The 16,018-nt window shown below is 49.0% G+C and overlaps 1 protein-coding gene across 23 annotated transcripts in view; it reads right to left on the reverse strand.

The window, feature by feature from the left end:
- Positions 1–16,018, reverse strand: part of LOC131504062 (myomegalin-like) — a 221,874-nt gene that overhangs the window by 3,102 nt on the left and 202,754 nt on the right. For all 23 annotated transcript variants that reach the window (XM_058716002.1, XM_058716015.1, XM_058716007.1 and 20 more), the window contains 9 exons: positions 15,249–15,500; positions 13,438–13,569; positions 12,360–12,479; positions 10,787–10,976; positions 10,095–10,219; positions 5,801–6,022; positions 3,366–3,482; positions 2,339–2,565; positions 1,058–1,201 (listed from right to left, as the gene is read on the reverse strand). In XM_058716002.1, the coding sequence (XP_058571985.1) occupies positions 1,058–1,201; positions 2,339–2,565; positions 3,366–3,482; positions 5,801–6,022; positions 10,095–10,219; positions 10,787–10,976; positions 12,360–12,479; positions 13,438–13,569; positions 15,249–15,500 (1,529 nt within the window). The remainder of the gene's footprint in view (positions 1–1,057; positions 1,202–2,338; positions 2,566–3,365; positions 3,483–5,800; positions 6,023–10,094; positions 10,220–10,786; positions 10,977–12,359; positions 12,480–13,437; positions 13,570–15,248; positions 15,501–16,018) is intronic.

Raw genomic sequence — 16,018 nt, forward strand, 5'->3', positions numbered from 1 at the left:
TGAGGAAGAGAAACAGGCTGTCAGTGGTCAGAAGGCCTAAGCACCCCATGCTTTGTGGCTCTTGAAAATCGAAATTGGGATTCTATGATCTTCTCAATTATTTCTGGCCTGGGTTCCCTCCCTGAAAGCCTCTAAAACCCTCCAGCGGAGGCCCGCCTAGGGTGGTCTGGAACGGTAGGATTAGGAAGCCTCCCTGAAAACCTGGGAGCCCCACACAGAGGAGGCCTCCAGTCCTGTTGCTGAAGAGAACCTGACTCTGGGCAGTGCCAAAAGTCCTGGTGGTTGAACAAGAAAGAACCCACGTTTGGTGCTGACATCATGTCTGGTACCCTGGCATCACAAATACGACTTGCTAGTTGGGAACGTGACACCCAGAGAGAGAGGGCTGGCCTGAGACAGTGTGAGATTTTGTAGATATTTGTGCCAACTTCAAGATGGCAAAACACCCCCATCCTTGGTGCTGGCATACTTAGGTCTCCTAAGGTGTCAGTGACATTAATCTGGCTTCAGAATCCCGGGGTGGGGGGCAGATGGAGAAACCTTCCTGTCCAAGGTCCCAGCAAGCAGAGCCCAGGCCTCGGGTCTGAGGGCACCTGGCGGAGGTGGGGGGAGGGCTGACTCTCTGGGGCCTGGCCCAGGGATGCAGAGGTAAGCTGTGTGTTGGGATGTGGTGGGTGGCTTCTAGAGGCTGGTCCTCTCATGGTGATATTTTGTGGGGTGGCACAGGGACACGAGTGTTGACACTTTCACATGCCCCTAAACTCTCAGCTCAGCCAAGTTTAGAAAGTGAAAGAAAGCGAACGCTCATGGGCCACCAGGGCTCTGCTGCGCGCCCTCTCCACAGCCTCCTCTTACGTCTTCACAGGGGGAGGAAGGAGAAGGGATGTCGTCAAAGCTGTACTGCATGCAGCCAGCACAGATGACAGGTCTCCCTCGGGGACACTCCTCTGAGGAGCCTCTGTCCCAACTCAGCATCTGGCTCCTGACCTTCAGGACCTGCGGGACGGAGGAGAGGGGTGACATCTGGGGCAGAAGCAGGGAAGGATATGCCACTCACCGAGTTGCCAGCCGGTGCAGGGCTGGGGGGGCTTGGCAGGGCTGCTCGCCAGAACATGGTGAGGAGGGAGGCCGACTCCTCCAGTGTGTGCTGCAGGGCCTGTGCGCTGCTCCCGAGTTCATGGATGCCTTTGCTGCCTGGCACCTGGGAGAGTGGGTGAGATGGGCGCGGACATCAATGGGGCCGAGCGATCACTCTCTCCCATCCCTCCCCACCCCAGCACTCAGGGCTCAGGCTTCCTTTGTGAGTGAGGCACAGACATGGGCCTGCTTGACCCTGTGAAACCCTTTTCTAACCTGGAAGCCCAGGGTCTCCACCTCAACGGTGACCTCCAACTTGCAAGGATCATCAGATTCCAGCTTCCCTCATACTCCCTGTAAGCTTCTAGTCCTGATCCGAGCTCTCAAGTCTAAGGTCCTTGATTTTTGCACTGGCACCACTGGGCAAAACCCTAAATCACACTTTCCGCTTCAACTGGGAAGCAATTGTAGCTCCAAGGACTGAGGTGCCGGTCCCTTTACCTGGAACGCCATCCTCTATCCCCCAGAGGATCTGTGTTCCCCCTAGTGGTTCCTCTAGGACCATGTGACTTTCCTTGCCTGGCACAGTGGCCCCTTCTGTGTTCATGCCCTCACAACACAGAGGACGGCTTCTGACACTGAGCCCAGACCCGCTGTTGTACTTATTTACACGGATGTGTGGCTCCCTCTCTGGGGCGGAGCCTCCTGTGGACCGGGCTGCCCCCCATGTCCCTGCGTCTCCCGTGACTCGGACAGCACAGGAGCTGGTGCCTGTTCCCCAAACCGGGAGGCACTGTGAGAAGGCTCCTGCCTGCTTCCCTCCCCTGCTCAGTCTGCACGGAGAAATCCCATGGCTGCCCGGCTTCTCGCCCCTTCCACAACATGCGGCCCATCTGGATGCAAATCTGGAATTTCCAGCCATCCGATTAAATGATTTTACTCTGCCCATGGATGGCCATGTGCCAGCGTGACTGGACCCAAGCGACCAAAGTGTGCTCAGGACAGCACCCAGCAAGTGCTGGGTGCCACGTATGCCAACACCCAGCAAGTACTCTACAGATGAGGATGGTAATGTTGCACAGGCATTTCTGTGGTTCTGAGAGGAAACACTGGTCAGCAGAGTTTATAGCAAAAATAGGGGATGGAGAAGAAAGGCTTGGCTGGGTGTAAGTAGATGTGTTCTCAGCTGTGGGGCATGTACAGCATGGGAGAAGGGGCGAAGATCAGAAGGAGGAGCACCCAAGACCTACAACGTGATTACCTCTGTGCCCTGAGCTTCAAGGCCAGGGAAGGCGCAGGCTGATCTCACAAATGCTGCTATCTTTTTGACCAGCAGTGTGCCCTCCCCAATCTGCTGTCTTAGGGCACTATAGTCATCAATGTGGCCAATTACGTGGCGGCCATGCTTATTGGCAAAGGAACCATCAGTAGCTTCACCCTCTAGCTTGGGGGGGTTCTTCATTACTGGAGAAGCGTCCAAACCCAGCTCTGAAAAACAAAACCACAACAACATAGAATCCACAGTGAGGAGCATATCCTCAGGCCACTTCCCTCTAGAAGAGCCATCAAATAGTGTGAAAGAGGCCAGAACAGGAAAGGCACTCTGGGAAAGTACAAGCAAGGTGTGAAGTCCATAGATTTCTGGGCTCTGTATTTTTATAATCTTTCTTACATTATCTCATAATGATAAAACTGCCATGGGGCCAATTTTATCCCCATTGACAAATGAATATTCAGGAAAAATATGATTTTAATAAAAAAGATTTTAATTTCTGGTTAAAAAGACATATAAAAAACGTTTAAGCTGGACACAGAAAGCACTTTCAAGAGAGGAGGGATCACAGTGCAATGAGGCACAACAGAGCAATAGGAAAACCACAGGGGGAAGAATTATGACAAGAAAGGTGGCCACAGGGGCACCTGGGTGGCTCAGTTGATTAAGTGTCTGACTTCGCTTAGGTCATGATCTCACAGTTTGTGAGTTCAAGCCCCTCGTCAGGCTCTGTGCTGACAGCTTGGAGCCTGGAGCCTACTTCAGATTCTGTGTCTCCCTCTCTCTCTGCCCCTCACCTGCTCATACTCTGTCTCTGTCTCTCTCAAAAATAAACATTAAAAAAAAAAAAAAAAAAAGGTGGCCACAGAAGGTGCAATGAGTAGGGTTAAAGACCTTGGGACCCAGGGAGAAAAATCTCTGTAATCAGATAATGTGTCCATTAGCAACCAAAGGTTACTTGCATTAATAAAATTTTCCATCATCAGTCACTGAATCCTTCAGCTGCCATATTTACCATTTGTCCTATTGAAGATGGCAGTCTCCGAGCCAGGAGCAGCAGGAGAAGAGCTAGGGGACACAAGAGCTGGAGAATTCATGCCAACATCTCGGACTGGAGGGGAAGCAACTGGATCTAGGGTGTGAAGACAAGAACAGTTCTCAGGGACCCTGGAATGCACCGCTCAACAAGCACACACACAGCCTGGTCTTCGCCAGCGGAGATCTAAGGCAGCGAGGCTCGCTGCTTACACAATCATCACCCACAGATCATGATCGTAAGTAATAGCAAACAAATCCCTTAGTTTGGAACAAGAACGTGTTCTTTTCATGGAAGCGTGTTCCATGAGAAGCAACTTCTGGTTTGAAAAGTTCTTAGGTACATTTTTCTAACCTGTGTTTTACATATAACTTTGTATGAGTGTCTAATACAATGTCTTGTAACTACACATAACTAGGCATATGTATATATGTGTATATATGTATATATATATATATATGTATATATATACACACATATATACATATATACACATATATATACATATATATGTATATATATGTGTATATATGTAGCATATGTGTTAAAAAATACTGAATCAAAGAATGAATGGAGTTGTGGGTGATTAAACTCAGCATTCCAATCCCCATTCTGATGTATCAGTGCTGGGAACAGTGTAGTAGGATGAGAAGAGGAGAGACAGAAGTCATGATGGGTTAGAGATGCCCTTCCAGAGATCAGGCAGCAATCCTGCGGTGGAGGAACTGGAAGATATCGCAGAGAAGACAGGCACAATCCTGCTCAGGCTTAGAGCCTGCTCTCCAGCTCAGGCCTCTGTGGTGGGTGAGGAGCAGGAGCAGTGGCTGAGCCAGTGGCACTGCATCCAGGCTGGTGTTGTGGGGACACAGTGAGAGGGGAAAGCCCAGTAGGAGGGCAGAGGGGGAGATATAACTGAACACTACAAGCATTGTGACAGCCTGACTGGAGCCAGACAGCCACCTACTGTAGCCGAGCTGTTTCTATGGGCCATGCACAATGCTTGTGGTCGACATAACACTTTAACAGCCGCCACACGTGATCTTGGAAGCATCACCTTCATTTGACAGATGAGGTCATTGTCTAATCAATGAAAATCTAGCAGGACCAGGGTGGGGGGCAGGGGAATGAGGACTAACATGCCCCAGGAAGAGCAGGCATGAAAGTTTGAAAACTCAGCTTTAGATAATCCTGAGCAGAAATGGCTCCTATAAGAATACAATTGAGGGGCGCCTGGGTGGTGCAGTCGGTTAAGCGTCCGACTTCAGCCAGGTCACGATCTCGCGGTCTGTGAGTTCGAGCCCCGCGTCGGGCTCTGGGCTGATGGCTCAGAGCCTGGAGCCTGTTTCCGATTCTGTGTCTCCCTCTCTCTCTGCCCCTCCCCCGTTCATGCTCTGTCTCTCTCTGTCCCAAAAATAAAAAAAAACGTTGAAAAAAAAATTAAAAAAAAAAAAAGAATACAATTGAAAATACACCATGGAGGGGAGAGGAGATGATGAATTAAGTGGTGTGTCACAAGGAAAGAAAGAAGAGGAAGATAAAATAATGTGTTCAGATGGAGAGGGGCAGTATTAACACTCCTACTGAAGCTGGGGGAAGAGAGATGTATGAAGGGCATTGAGAAGAGGGAGACAGCTGGTGAGATGTATCTGGTAGGGCAGACATGGCGGACACGAGAGGCGGATGACAACCACTTTCCCACAGCCAGGACTGCCTCAGGGACGGGAACGTTTTCCACACCCTGAATTCCTCTAGAACTAGGGAATGGGAAACCAGGCTAGGGATCTGGGAAGGCCAACGATACCAAGATGGAGTATATGTAGTGAGGGGGAAGGACAGAGGCTGGAAATCAAAACATCTGGTCTGAATCCTACGTCGGCCTCCGCTCCTGCCAACCTTCGTGTGCCAGTTAATGTCTCAATGCCGGAGTTTCTCTGCGTGCAATACAGAGAGTAAGGCCGCCCCTACCTCGGATGAAATTATTTGAAAAATTGTTCGAAAACTCACGGTAAATTTTAAAGCACTCCACAGATACAAGGAATCGATGTCATCTCATCTGTTGACTGATTCTTACTCCGCCAGGCACTTGTAAGTTATTTCATTTAATGCTCCAAATGATCATACAATTTATATATGACCATCATCCTCATCCTGAAGATGAGGAAACGAAGGCTTAAGTACCTGGGGACTTAAAACACTTTGCCTAAGGCAAGCAACCTATATGTGGCAAACTTGGGAATCTGAGCCAGGTGTGAGCCTAAATCCCATGCCCTTACCCAAGGCTATAGATCGAAGCACCTGGGATTTCACCCTGACCCTAAGGGGCGTGGAAGAGGTAAGACGGTTCCTTCCACCACAGACATCCTGGCGACCGGCCCCACCAGCTGCCCGCCTCCTGGTCCCCTTTTCCTTCCTACCTTGGAAGAGTGGCTGCTTGTTTCCAGGGTCCTCCTGGTTGGCAGAGGGACTGAGGCGGGCTGTGCTCCCCCCGCCATCCAGCTGGTGTTCCAGCTGCAGCCGTAGACAGTTATTCACCTGGATGCTCTGCTCCAGCTGCCCTCGCAAAGCTCGGATCTCTGCCACCAGGTGGCTCAGGTCACTGTTCATAGGGACCTGGTGACAGGCATCCCAGGTGGAAGCTGAGAGAAGAGAGAGGAGGGGTCTGGTGGCACCGATCCAAGCATTTCCAAGCGTTTGTCAGAACGCTATTCTGGGACGTTCCTTTCTGCTCAGGGTCCCAGGCAACACATCTGTGAGGGAGCTGCCACTCTTCCTCTGTGGGGCCTGGCACACGCTGAGATACCACGCACTGGGATTTCCCCAAGGCTCATGTGGCCCATGCCCATGTACATCTACAGAGCCTCTGATGGGCAGATGAGGTCAAGCCTGGTTTTTCACCTCGATAGTGACTCTAGCCCTACAGGCCAGAGAGGCAGGGTCTTCCAAGATAGGGCGTCAACACTGGACTAGAGATTCAGTCACAATTCACTGAACTGTTCGGCTTCTCCATGTGTTTTTCAACCTCCGTTTACCACGCTTGGTCTGTTTCTTCATACTGGGGGTGAAGAGAGCTGAGAAATATTCTATAACACCACAATCTCTTATCTGAAACTTTGAATCCAAATATATTTCAAAAAGTAGAATTCGTTTTGGTGTTTAGGAAGGCAGTAGGATTCATATACCATATATCATATAGCACACGCACCCAGTTGCATGGGTCACGGGCCTTAGTCAAACACATTCCTATTTCTGCGATGAGCTAGGTGAATATTCTCACTGAGTGGGATAAGTAAAGGCTAGGAATACCCTTTTGGTCAGTTCAGACATTTCATGACCAAATGAGTAAATGAGAAAGAGTTCAATTCACAGCCCTCATTGGATTGCAGAAATAAGGACAAGAACTTATGGGGCCTTAGTAGTAGTGGCTTTGAAATGACTCCTAAAACACCCACAAAAAGGGAAAAAGGCACGAAACTGGATGGGGTCAGGATGAAGTGGTTTCCAGATACTACCTCTGAAGTTCCATGAAGCTCCTTCCTGTCTTTCTTTCCCTAAATCCTAATTCTCACAAAGTTTTGCTTCTTTTTAAAAAATGTCATCCATCTATCCATTCCTCTTTATCTTCCCCACAGCACCTTAGATCAGACTCTCATCAGTTATGTGCCCAGACAATCCCTGCACCCATTCAGTAGGTTTCCCTGATTCTACTATCTCCCGACTCCAGTGTGTCCCACCAGTCCTACCATCTAAGAGTTCTGTTCCCATCCAGTACCTACCTATTTTGCTTGCCTCATTTTCCATCACCTGCTACGTAGGATGTAAACTTCCACTCTACCCTGTAGGTCTTCTATGTACCGGCAGCTCTCGCATCAACTGACCTGACTTCTCACACTCCCTGATACAAAGCTCTCCATAGGCAGGTTGGACCCGATGCTCCCATGGGTGCACACAAGCTATTCTCTCAGCCTGCAGTGCCCCTGATATGTCTACAAGTGCTGGTTCACCTTCTCATCAACAAATTAGGAAATCCAATCAGGTTTGATGAAAATGCAGATTTGGCTGAATGTTGAAAATTTCATATTGCTTAAGAAATTTTTTAAACAGGAAAAAATTTAGAATTGAAAGGCTTAGAAAGCCAACATTCCATCCAAAGCAAGAGCTGCTTCTATAGGATCCCTGACAAATCATCCCTTTCTTGGGAAGCTTATTCCTTCACAAACTAGCAATTCCATCACTGGAAGCCTCTAGGGGTAAGGAACGCATAATTATGTAAGTCCAAATTCCACTGCCTTTGACCCTTTGACCCTTGTTAAGCCCTCTGAAGGGACACCAAACACATCAGCTCTTTTTCATCTGATAGTTCTTCAAATATTTAAAGCCAGTTTTCATCTCCTTGTGATCTCTTCAGGCCTAAAATTGTTTTGTTTCTTCAACCAGTTTGAGATTTCTGGTCCCTTGGTATGGTGGCCCCTGTCTTCACTGTGCTCCCTGGTTTGTCAATGTCCCTTTTACAAGATGGCCCCCCATTATTTATTTATTTATTATATTTTTAATTTTATTTTTTAAAATTTACATCCAAATTGGGGCGCCTGGGTGGCTCAGTCAGTTGAGCGGCTGCCTTCGGCTCAGGTCACGATCTCGCGGTGAGTTCGAGCCCCGCGTCAGGCTCTGGGCTGATGGCTCAGAGCCTGGAGCCTGCTTCGGATTCTGTGTCTCCCTCTCTCTCTGCCCCTCCCCTGCTTGCTCTCTGTCTCTGTCTCTCTCTCAAAAATAATAAACATTAAAAAAAATTAAAAAAAAAAAAAGAAAAAAATTTACATCCAAATTAGTTAGCATATAGTGCCACAATGATTTCAGGAGTAGATTCCTTAAGTGCCCCTTACCCATTTAGCCCATGCCCCCTCCCACAACCTCTCCAGTAACCCTCAGTTTGTTCTCCATATTTATGAGTCTCTTCTGTTTTGCCCCCCTCCCTGTTTTTATATTATTTTTGTTTCTCTTCCCTTATGTTCATCTATTTTGTCTCTTAAAGTCCTCATGAGTGAAGTCATATGATTTTTGTCTTTCTCTGACTAATTTCACTTAGCATAATACCCTCCAGTTCCATCCACATAGTTGCACATGGCAAGATTTCGTTCTTTTTGATTGCCGACTAATACTCCATTGTGTATGTATGTATATATATATATACATATATACATATATGTATATACACATATATACATATATATACATATATATACACATATATGTATGTATGTATATGTATATATATATACACCACATCTTCTTTATCCATCCATTGGTGGACATTTGGGCTCTTTCCATACTTTGGCTATTGTTGGTAGTGCTGCTATAAACATGGGGGTGCATGTGTCCCTTCGAAACAGCACACCTGTATCCCATGGATAAGTGCCTAGTAGTGCAATTGCTGGGTCGTAGGGTAGTTCTGTTTTTAGTTTTTTGAGGAACCTCCATACTGTTTTCCAGAGTGGCTGGAGCAGCTTGCATTCCCAGATGGCACACCATAATTTAGCACTATTTCTGACATGGTGTCTCCATATTGACTCTTATGTACTCCTACAGTACTCTTACAGTACAGTACCACAGTACAATACTGTGGTCTCAGGTTGAGTTGGCTTTTGTTAGCAACCTTGACCTATGAGTTCCTTGTCTAGATGGGTTTCTACCTAACTCCTATCTTCAAGCTCATGAATGGCTAAAGAGCCAGGCTTCCCCATCCTGAACTTCTACCACTGATATTTTTAATCAATCTCAGGTTCATTTTTTTTTTTTTAAATCTTTTCCAAATTTCATCATATTGACATTAGTCCTCTGTTCCAGCCTGGTTGGATTTATTAACTTGATGTTTAAATTTTTTTTTTAATTTTATTTATTTTTCAGAGAGAGACAGAGCACAAGTGGGGGAGGGGCAGAGAGAGGGAGGCATAGAATTTGAAGCAGTCTCCAGGCTCTGAGCTGTTAGCACAGAGCCTGATGTGGGGCTTGAACTCACAAACCGTGAGATCATGACCTGAGCCGAAGTCAGACGCTTAACCAACTGAGCCACCCAGGCGCCCCTTAACTTGATGTTTAGAATACCCTGTCCCATTTGAAGAGCAATGGGGAAATAGAAAAAGATTCTTAAGCAATAGATTAGTATTTTCGCAGGTGGCAAAATTCCTCAGTAAAACAGTTTAAAATTTAAATCCAGGCTTGAAGTTCAGATCCTATTAGTGGTATTTCTATAAATGTTTTTTCGCATCTTTTAATATTCTCCCTGGGGAATGGGTCAGGGTGGGAGCAGGGTGCCTCCTGTACTGGCTGCATGGGTGGTTAGTATGTATTATTCACGCTATTCAAGACCTCACATGATAGTGCCATCAGGACAGTTCTTTGAATTAAAAAAAAAATCAATATATAATCTGGACTTCGATCAATTTTTCTCTGGCCATCTAGGTGGGTAGAGTTGGACTCTTGTGGCCTACTTTTAAGGATGTCTCTGCTGGATCTTGTTCATGTTACCAACCTCTGGACTTTGTGCATGAGAAATGCCCTCTCTTCTTACTGGGCACCCCGGCCTGGCTGGGAGTTTCTGAGGCAGAACCCTGTAGCTTTCCAGAGCTCTGCAACTGCCAGCGTGAAGACCTCACTGGGGTTCTGAGCAAGGGCAGGAAGCTCGTGGGGTTGGGGGAGTAGACGGACACATACCTTTCAGCCCCTTCTTGGAGTTGCCATAAAGTGCCTCATAGATCTGTAGCTCTGACTGGAGGGACTGAGAGAGCTGCTGTTTCTCTTCGCACTGTTGCTGCAAGAGGGCCAGCTTGTGCTGCAGCCTACAGGGGAGAGACGAGAGGGCCCACTGAGCTGCCAGCCAGCCTCTGCATCAGAGTGTTTTAGCCCTAGATATCAACCCCAGTATCATGAAGACCATCACTTCACTTTACAGATGTGGAAACAGAGGCTCTGAGAGGTGAAGTAGCTTTGCTTGAAGTCCCATTTGTGAGGAGCAGACACACAAGCTGGGTATTGTCACTGCCCCCCACTGGTGCTCTTTCCACGGTGACGGGCAGTTATGGGGCCCCCAGCATGATGGCTAGTGCAGATGCTTCCTACATTATGGTGAAACTAATACCCTTCAACTAACTGGAAGGATGACAACATTCTTTCTCCAGGATCTGATATGCTGATGAGCCTTCTAAAACAGGGTTTTACTCTCCCAACTTTGGAGTGAAAAAGGCATTCCCAGAGAAGTCCTTCCCTCTGCTCAGGGTCACCCATAAATCAGGAAGAGCAGAGGGGAAACTGAGGGTTCCAAAAGGCACCAGTGCCTGTCTTGCCAATATCCTTTCTTCTACATTGGAAAATGGGGCCACCTTCTGTATCACTGGGCTCCCTCTTACCTGGAGTCTTTCTCTTGGAGGGAGAGTCGTTCCTCCTGGAAATGCACGATCTCCTGCTGCTTCTCTTTTAAGTCTTCCAAAAGCTGCTGCCGTTCCCCCTTTTGGTGCTCCAGCTCCACCTCCAGCTCTTGAAGCCGGGACCGAGAGGACAGCAGGGCCTCCCTCAGGCACTCCGTCTCCTGGGAGCGCTCTGTACACCATGGGGCCAGAGGTCAGCGGGAAGGCGAGCCCAAGTTCATCTATCCCTACACGCAGCACCCAGGCAACAGGGAGGCCAGCGTGTGCCACAGCTGCCCCGGGAGGCAGAGGGCATCGGCTCACCACATCCACAAACCCTAGGGAATGTGGAGCCCCCGCCCTGCAATGCCCTTGATCTTCTCATTCCATAAGGTCTCCCTTGTTCTTAGACAAAATGCTCCTGTTTCTAACGCTATTTCCTAAGTTCCCATGCCCTCCACACTATAACCCATTCTTGAATTTTGCCTAAGATCAGCATCAAGATTCCTTGTCTATGGTTTTTAGAATCTATTATATTCATCAATTTGAAAATGGGGACATCTGGTCTCTTCTGGGCTTGTGGTATCTCTCTGATCTGCAGGATTTCTCAGGGACTGTTGGCACAGACTCAGCATCAGGCTGCAGGTTCTGTCAGTCTTCTTGGGGGACGTCCCCGGGCCTGGCAGACTATACTTGCTCACATCTTAATGTCTTCCCCGCTGTGAGGTCTGTGCTAGCCTGTCCCAGCATGTGAAGGTGGCTTGGTAGTTGTGCCTCCTCTCTTATCTGTGAAGTCTTGTTCCTGCCCCATCTATGACCTTTCCCCTCACATCTTCCCACTCGGAAGAGGCAAATTTAGAAATATCACTTGATGTGTCTTCCCGTTCTACAAGCATTCTTTCATTCTGGGCTTAATCCTTTCCGAAACGATTAGTCTTGTATAGCTATTCAATAAATATTTGCAAATAAACATAATTTGTTATCGATAACATATTGATTTGATCAAGTCAATTAAGACTCAGGTCAGCACCACCTCCCCCGCCAAGTTACAGAGGAAATGACCCCCTTGGATGCCCACTGAATAGTGTTGGGAAAGCTCTGAACAACATTTTGCTGGTGCCTCCAGACACTGAGTCCTGAGGATTACTAACCAGATAGAAACCCTGAGTGTGTGTGTGAGGGGAGGTGGTGAGGAGACAGCATGGCAGATCAGTACCAGGAGGGACACCCAGGGCTGCAGTAAGGTCTGGACAGGTAGAACAGGCCTAACTGGTATCCATTTCATAACTACTGATTGACTATCTGAGTATTTATGGGTTGCACAGAGGTGGTGGAGATCTGAGAGCTCTGTGAGAGCTCTATGTGTCTCTGGAGCCTAGGCTTGTGAGGGCCCATGGCTGGGATCTCTCCGGAAGTAGCCCTTCCTAGACTGAGAATAGCCGTGGGACTTTGGGTTGGTGGATCTGATTAGCAGTGATGTCTACCTTCTTCTCTTGGCTTCTCCAGTTGGTGATTGGTATGGCCAGGGAGGAAAGGGACGCGGGAATGAGCACGGTTGGTGGCTTTTACCACCTACCTCTGGAAACATGACTCAGCTGAGCCTGAAGGCTCCGGTTTTCTTCCTTAAGGACTCTGTTCTCATTGTAGAGCTGAGGTGTGGGTTCCAGGCTGGGACTGTAGAAATTAGAGGTGGATCCTGTCCCGGAAAGTATAAGCAGACAAGTTACACACTTGGGTAACAGATGCGTTCAGAAGTTACCCGTTCTGTATCTCCAGAAATACTGTCCCAACCCAGCAGGAATGCCTGGGGACTCGAGGCCTGGACCCAACGTCTGATGGGCCAAATGCCTGGTTTTGGTGTGCCTCCTTTCAGTCACCACGTGACCTAGCTGCGGTTGTCCAGGAAGCTCTTGCCCCTAAATGGCTGCTGCTGTGCTGTGGGCAGGACAAGGGTGTGTGGAAGGAACGGCCTCCAAGTGACAAGAGCCTGGGAGGAGACTGTGGGGAGAAAGGCCACCGTGCTAAGTGTTTGGGGGCATCCCCCGCTGACTTGGCTCTACCACTGGCAGAGACAAGACACAGAGAGGTCAGCAGGAAGTTCTGGGAGCAGATAAGGATGGGACGAGAAAAAGTAGGACACTCTGTGGACACAATTTGTTAGTGCTGCCATGAGGAAAGTTCTCTCTTAGCTTGGGTCTATCTACAAAGGGAGGATAATAGTATCTGGCCCACCTGCCTTGCTGGACCATTTGGAAAGAGCAAGGGGAGTTGAAGCCCAGCACGGTGCTTTGAAAGTGTGAGGCTCAGGGGCGCCCGGGTGGCTCGGTCGGTTAAGCGTCCGACTTCGGCTCGGGTCACGATCTCACGGTCCGTGAGTTCGAGCCCCGCGTCGGGCTCTGGGCTGATGGCCCAGAGCCTGGGGCCTGCTTCCGATTCTGTGTCTCCTCTCTCTCTGCCCCTCCCCCGTTCATGCTCTGTCTCTCTCTGTCTCAAAAATAATAAAATAAACATTAAAAAATTTAAAAAAAAAAAAAAAAAAAAAAAAAAAAAAAAAAAAAAAAAAAGAAAGTGTGAGGCTCAGCCTCAGGGCCCTCCCTTCGGAAGCTCCCCAATTGCAACCAGAGCTGGGCGGCTGGGCTTGGGGCCTCCCCTACCGTTCCCGCGGGCCGCACAGCTAAGCCTGTGCTCCAACTGCTCCCGCAGGCGGTCGTTGATGCAGATGGACTCTTCCAGGCGCTGGCGTAGGTTCCGGATCTCACCAAGATGTTCCTCAAGCAGGTCAGCCCCTGCAGCCGTCCCGCCAGGACAGGAAAGAAGTGGGAGATGGAGAATGTTGGTCACTAGTGGCACCCAGGTCGGGGAGGGGCTTGGCCAGGGGCCTCTCTGCAGGATCCCTGAACAGCCCCATCCTTCCACCAACTGCATTCTCTCTCGCAGGGGCACTCAGGAGCACAGTGACTTTGCTTAAACAGGAAACCAGCTTTCATACCCAGGACAGTGTGGCCCTAAGCATGCCCCATGGGCCTCCTCCACACGGGGTTAAGTGTGAGGAAGTTTCAAGTGATCAAGTGATCAAGTGATCAGTGTAACTGGTAAGTATAAGGGAGTTCCACATGGTTTAGAAAACCAGCTGAAGGGGCACCTGGGTGGCTCAGTCAGTTTAGCATCTGACTCTTGATATCGGCTCAGGTCGTGATCTCATGGTCATGAGTTCAAGCCCCACGTTGCAGGGGGGCAGGGCTGTCAGCACAGAGCCTGCTTGGGATTCTGTCTCCCTCAGTCCCTGCCCCTCCCCTGCTTGCTCTCTCTCTCTCTCTCTCAAAATAAATAAATATTAAAAAAAATAAAATGGAAGCATCAAGAAAAGTGTGGTGACCTCCTGAGTGTGAGTTTCTCTCTTGAATGTGATAGGGAGGGCCTCACTCCACCCTGAGACCATTCCTTTTCCTGATTCTCGACTGAACATTCTTTAACAAGGCATTGAGCCCTTCTTCCAGCCTTAGAGAGAAAGCCTAAGGTAAAAGTACATGGATACAAACTCATCCTGTGTGGTTAATGACCTGAACGTGACAGCACAAGTGTGTCCCTGACTCTCCCAGTCCCTGGCATGGCACAGGGGCTGAAAGGATGCACTCAGAAAGGCAACACTGGGGCATCTGGGTGGCTCAGTTGGTTAAGCGACCAACTTGGGCTCAGGTCATGATCCCATGGTTCGTGGGTTCAAGCCCTGCATGGGGCTCTGTGCTGGCAGCTCGGAGCCTGCAGCCTGCCTCAGATTCTGTGTCTTCCTCTCTCTCTGACCCTCCCCTGCTCACGCTCTCTCTCTCTCTCAAAAATTAATGAACATTAAAAAAAGAAAGAAAGAGGGGCACCTGGGTGGCTCAGTCGGTTAAGTGCCCGACTTCAACTCAGGTCATGATCTCGCAGTTTGTGAGTTCAAGCCCTGCATCAGGCTCTGTGCTAAGAGCCTACAGCCTGCTTCGGATTCTGTGTCTCCCTCTCTCTCTGCCCCTCCCCAGCTTGCACTCTGTCTCTCTCAAAAATAAATACACACACACACACACAAAAAAAAAAAAAAAAAAAAAAAAGAAAGAAAGAAAGAAAGAAAGAAAGAAAGAAAGAAAGAAAGGTTCAGCACTGAGACCTTTAAAAAAATCCATTCATTCATTCACTTATTTATTTAGAGAGTGTGCAGGTGACTGAGGGGCAGAAAGAGAGAATCCCACAAGGTGCAGAGAGAGGAGGAGAGAGAGGAAGAGAGAGAGGGAGAGAGAGTACAGAGCCCAGAGTGGGGCTTGAGCTCACCTAATGTGGGGCTGAGCTGAGAGGGCCCTTTCATTTCCTCCCAACTCTGTGAGCCAGGGACTAGAGAAGAAATAAAAAATGCCCCTGGCCCAGGTAAGAGAGCGGTAGACTCTAAATGAGAGTTCATCTCATAGGCCGACCTGCTCAGCTTTGTGTTTACCTGTGGGTTTGGAGTTCAGCTGACACACGGATGAGCCTGAGGACAGGTCGCCTGCCACGCTCCCTTTCTGAGGCCTCATCACATCCCACTGGCTGCCGCTGCCAAGGTAGCCAGGGGACAGGATTCTGCCCAGTTCTGTACTGCCTCTCAGAGGTGAGTGGGGCTGGGCAGGGTTGAGGTACCGGGAGGAGCTGGCCTCTACATGGTTGCTCGGCAGCACAGCTGGGGAAGCAGGATGGATGGTGCTGATGCCTGGGCAGAAAGAAACATGAGTGAGGAACAGAGTATGGGAAGGGCAGGACCAGCAAGGAAGTGTGGGATTGTTAAGAATGGACACTAAAGGGGACACGTGTGGTGTCGGAGATCCCAGTCTGTTGCAGAATACCAGTCAGATGAAGACCATATCCTAGAGGCTATACCTTCCACCCCATGTATTTGCTGACCTGAGACACCAAGAGGCAGAGAGGATGGATAAAGTATCCGAAAGTCACCAGTGTACACAAAGGAAAAGTCCAGGGGCCCCACTCCTGGCTTCTACTGTAATTCCTCATGATGGAGTCCAGGGAAGTTCCAGCAGAACTCAGTCCCAAAGTCAGGGCATATGGCACATTCCTGCTCATGGGTGTGCTCAATGCTAGCATCCATGGGGGGATGTAGGACCTTCCATTTCATAGGCTGATGCTTTCCTAGATCTTAGGAAATCATGGGCCTGCCCCTGCGCCTAATCATCTCTGCTTCTATGTAAAAGGAAGCCCAGCCTGTGGGAGAGA

The sequence above is a fragment of the Neofelis nebulosa genome, chromosome 2, assembly GCF_028018385.1.
Source record: "Neofelis nebulosa isolate mNeoNeb1 chromosome 2, mNeoNeb1.pri, whole genome shotgun sequence".
Taxonomy (NCBI): Eukaryota; Metazoa; Chordata; class Mammalia; order Carnivora; family Felidae; genus Neofelis; species Neofelis nebulosa.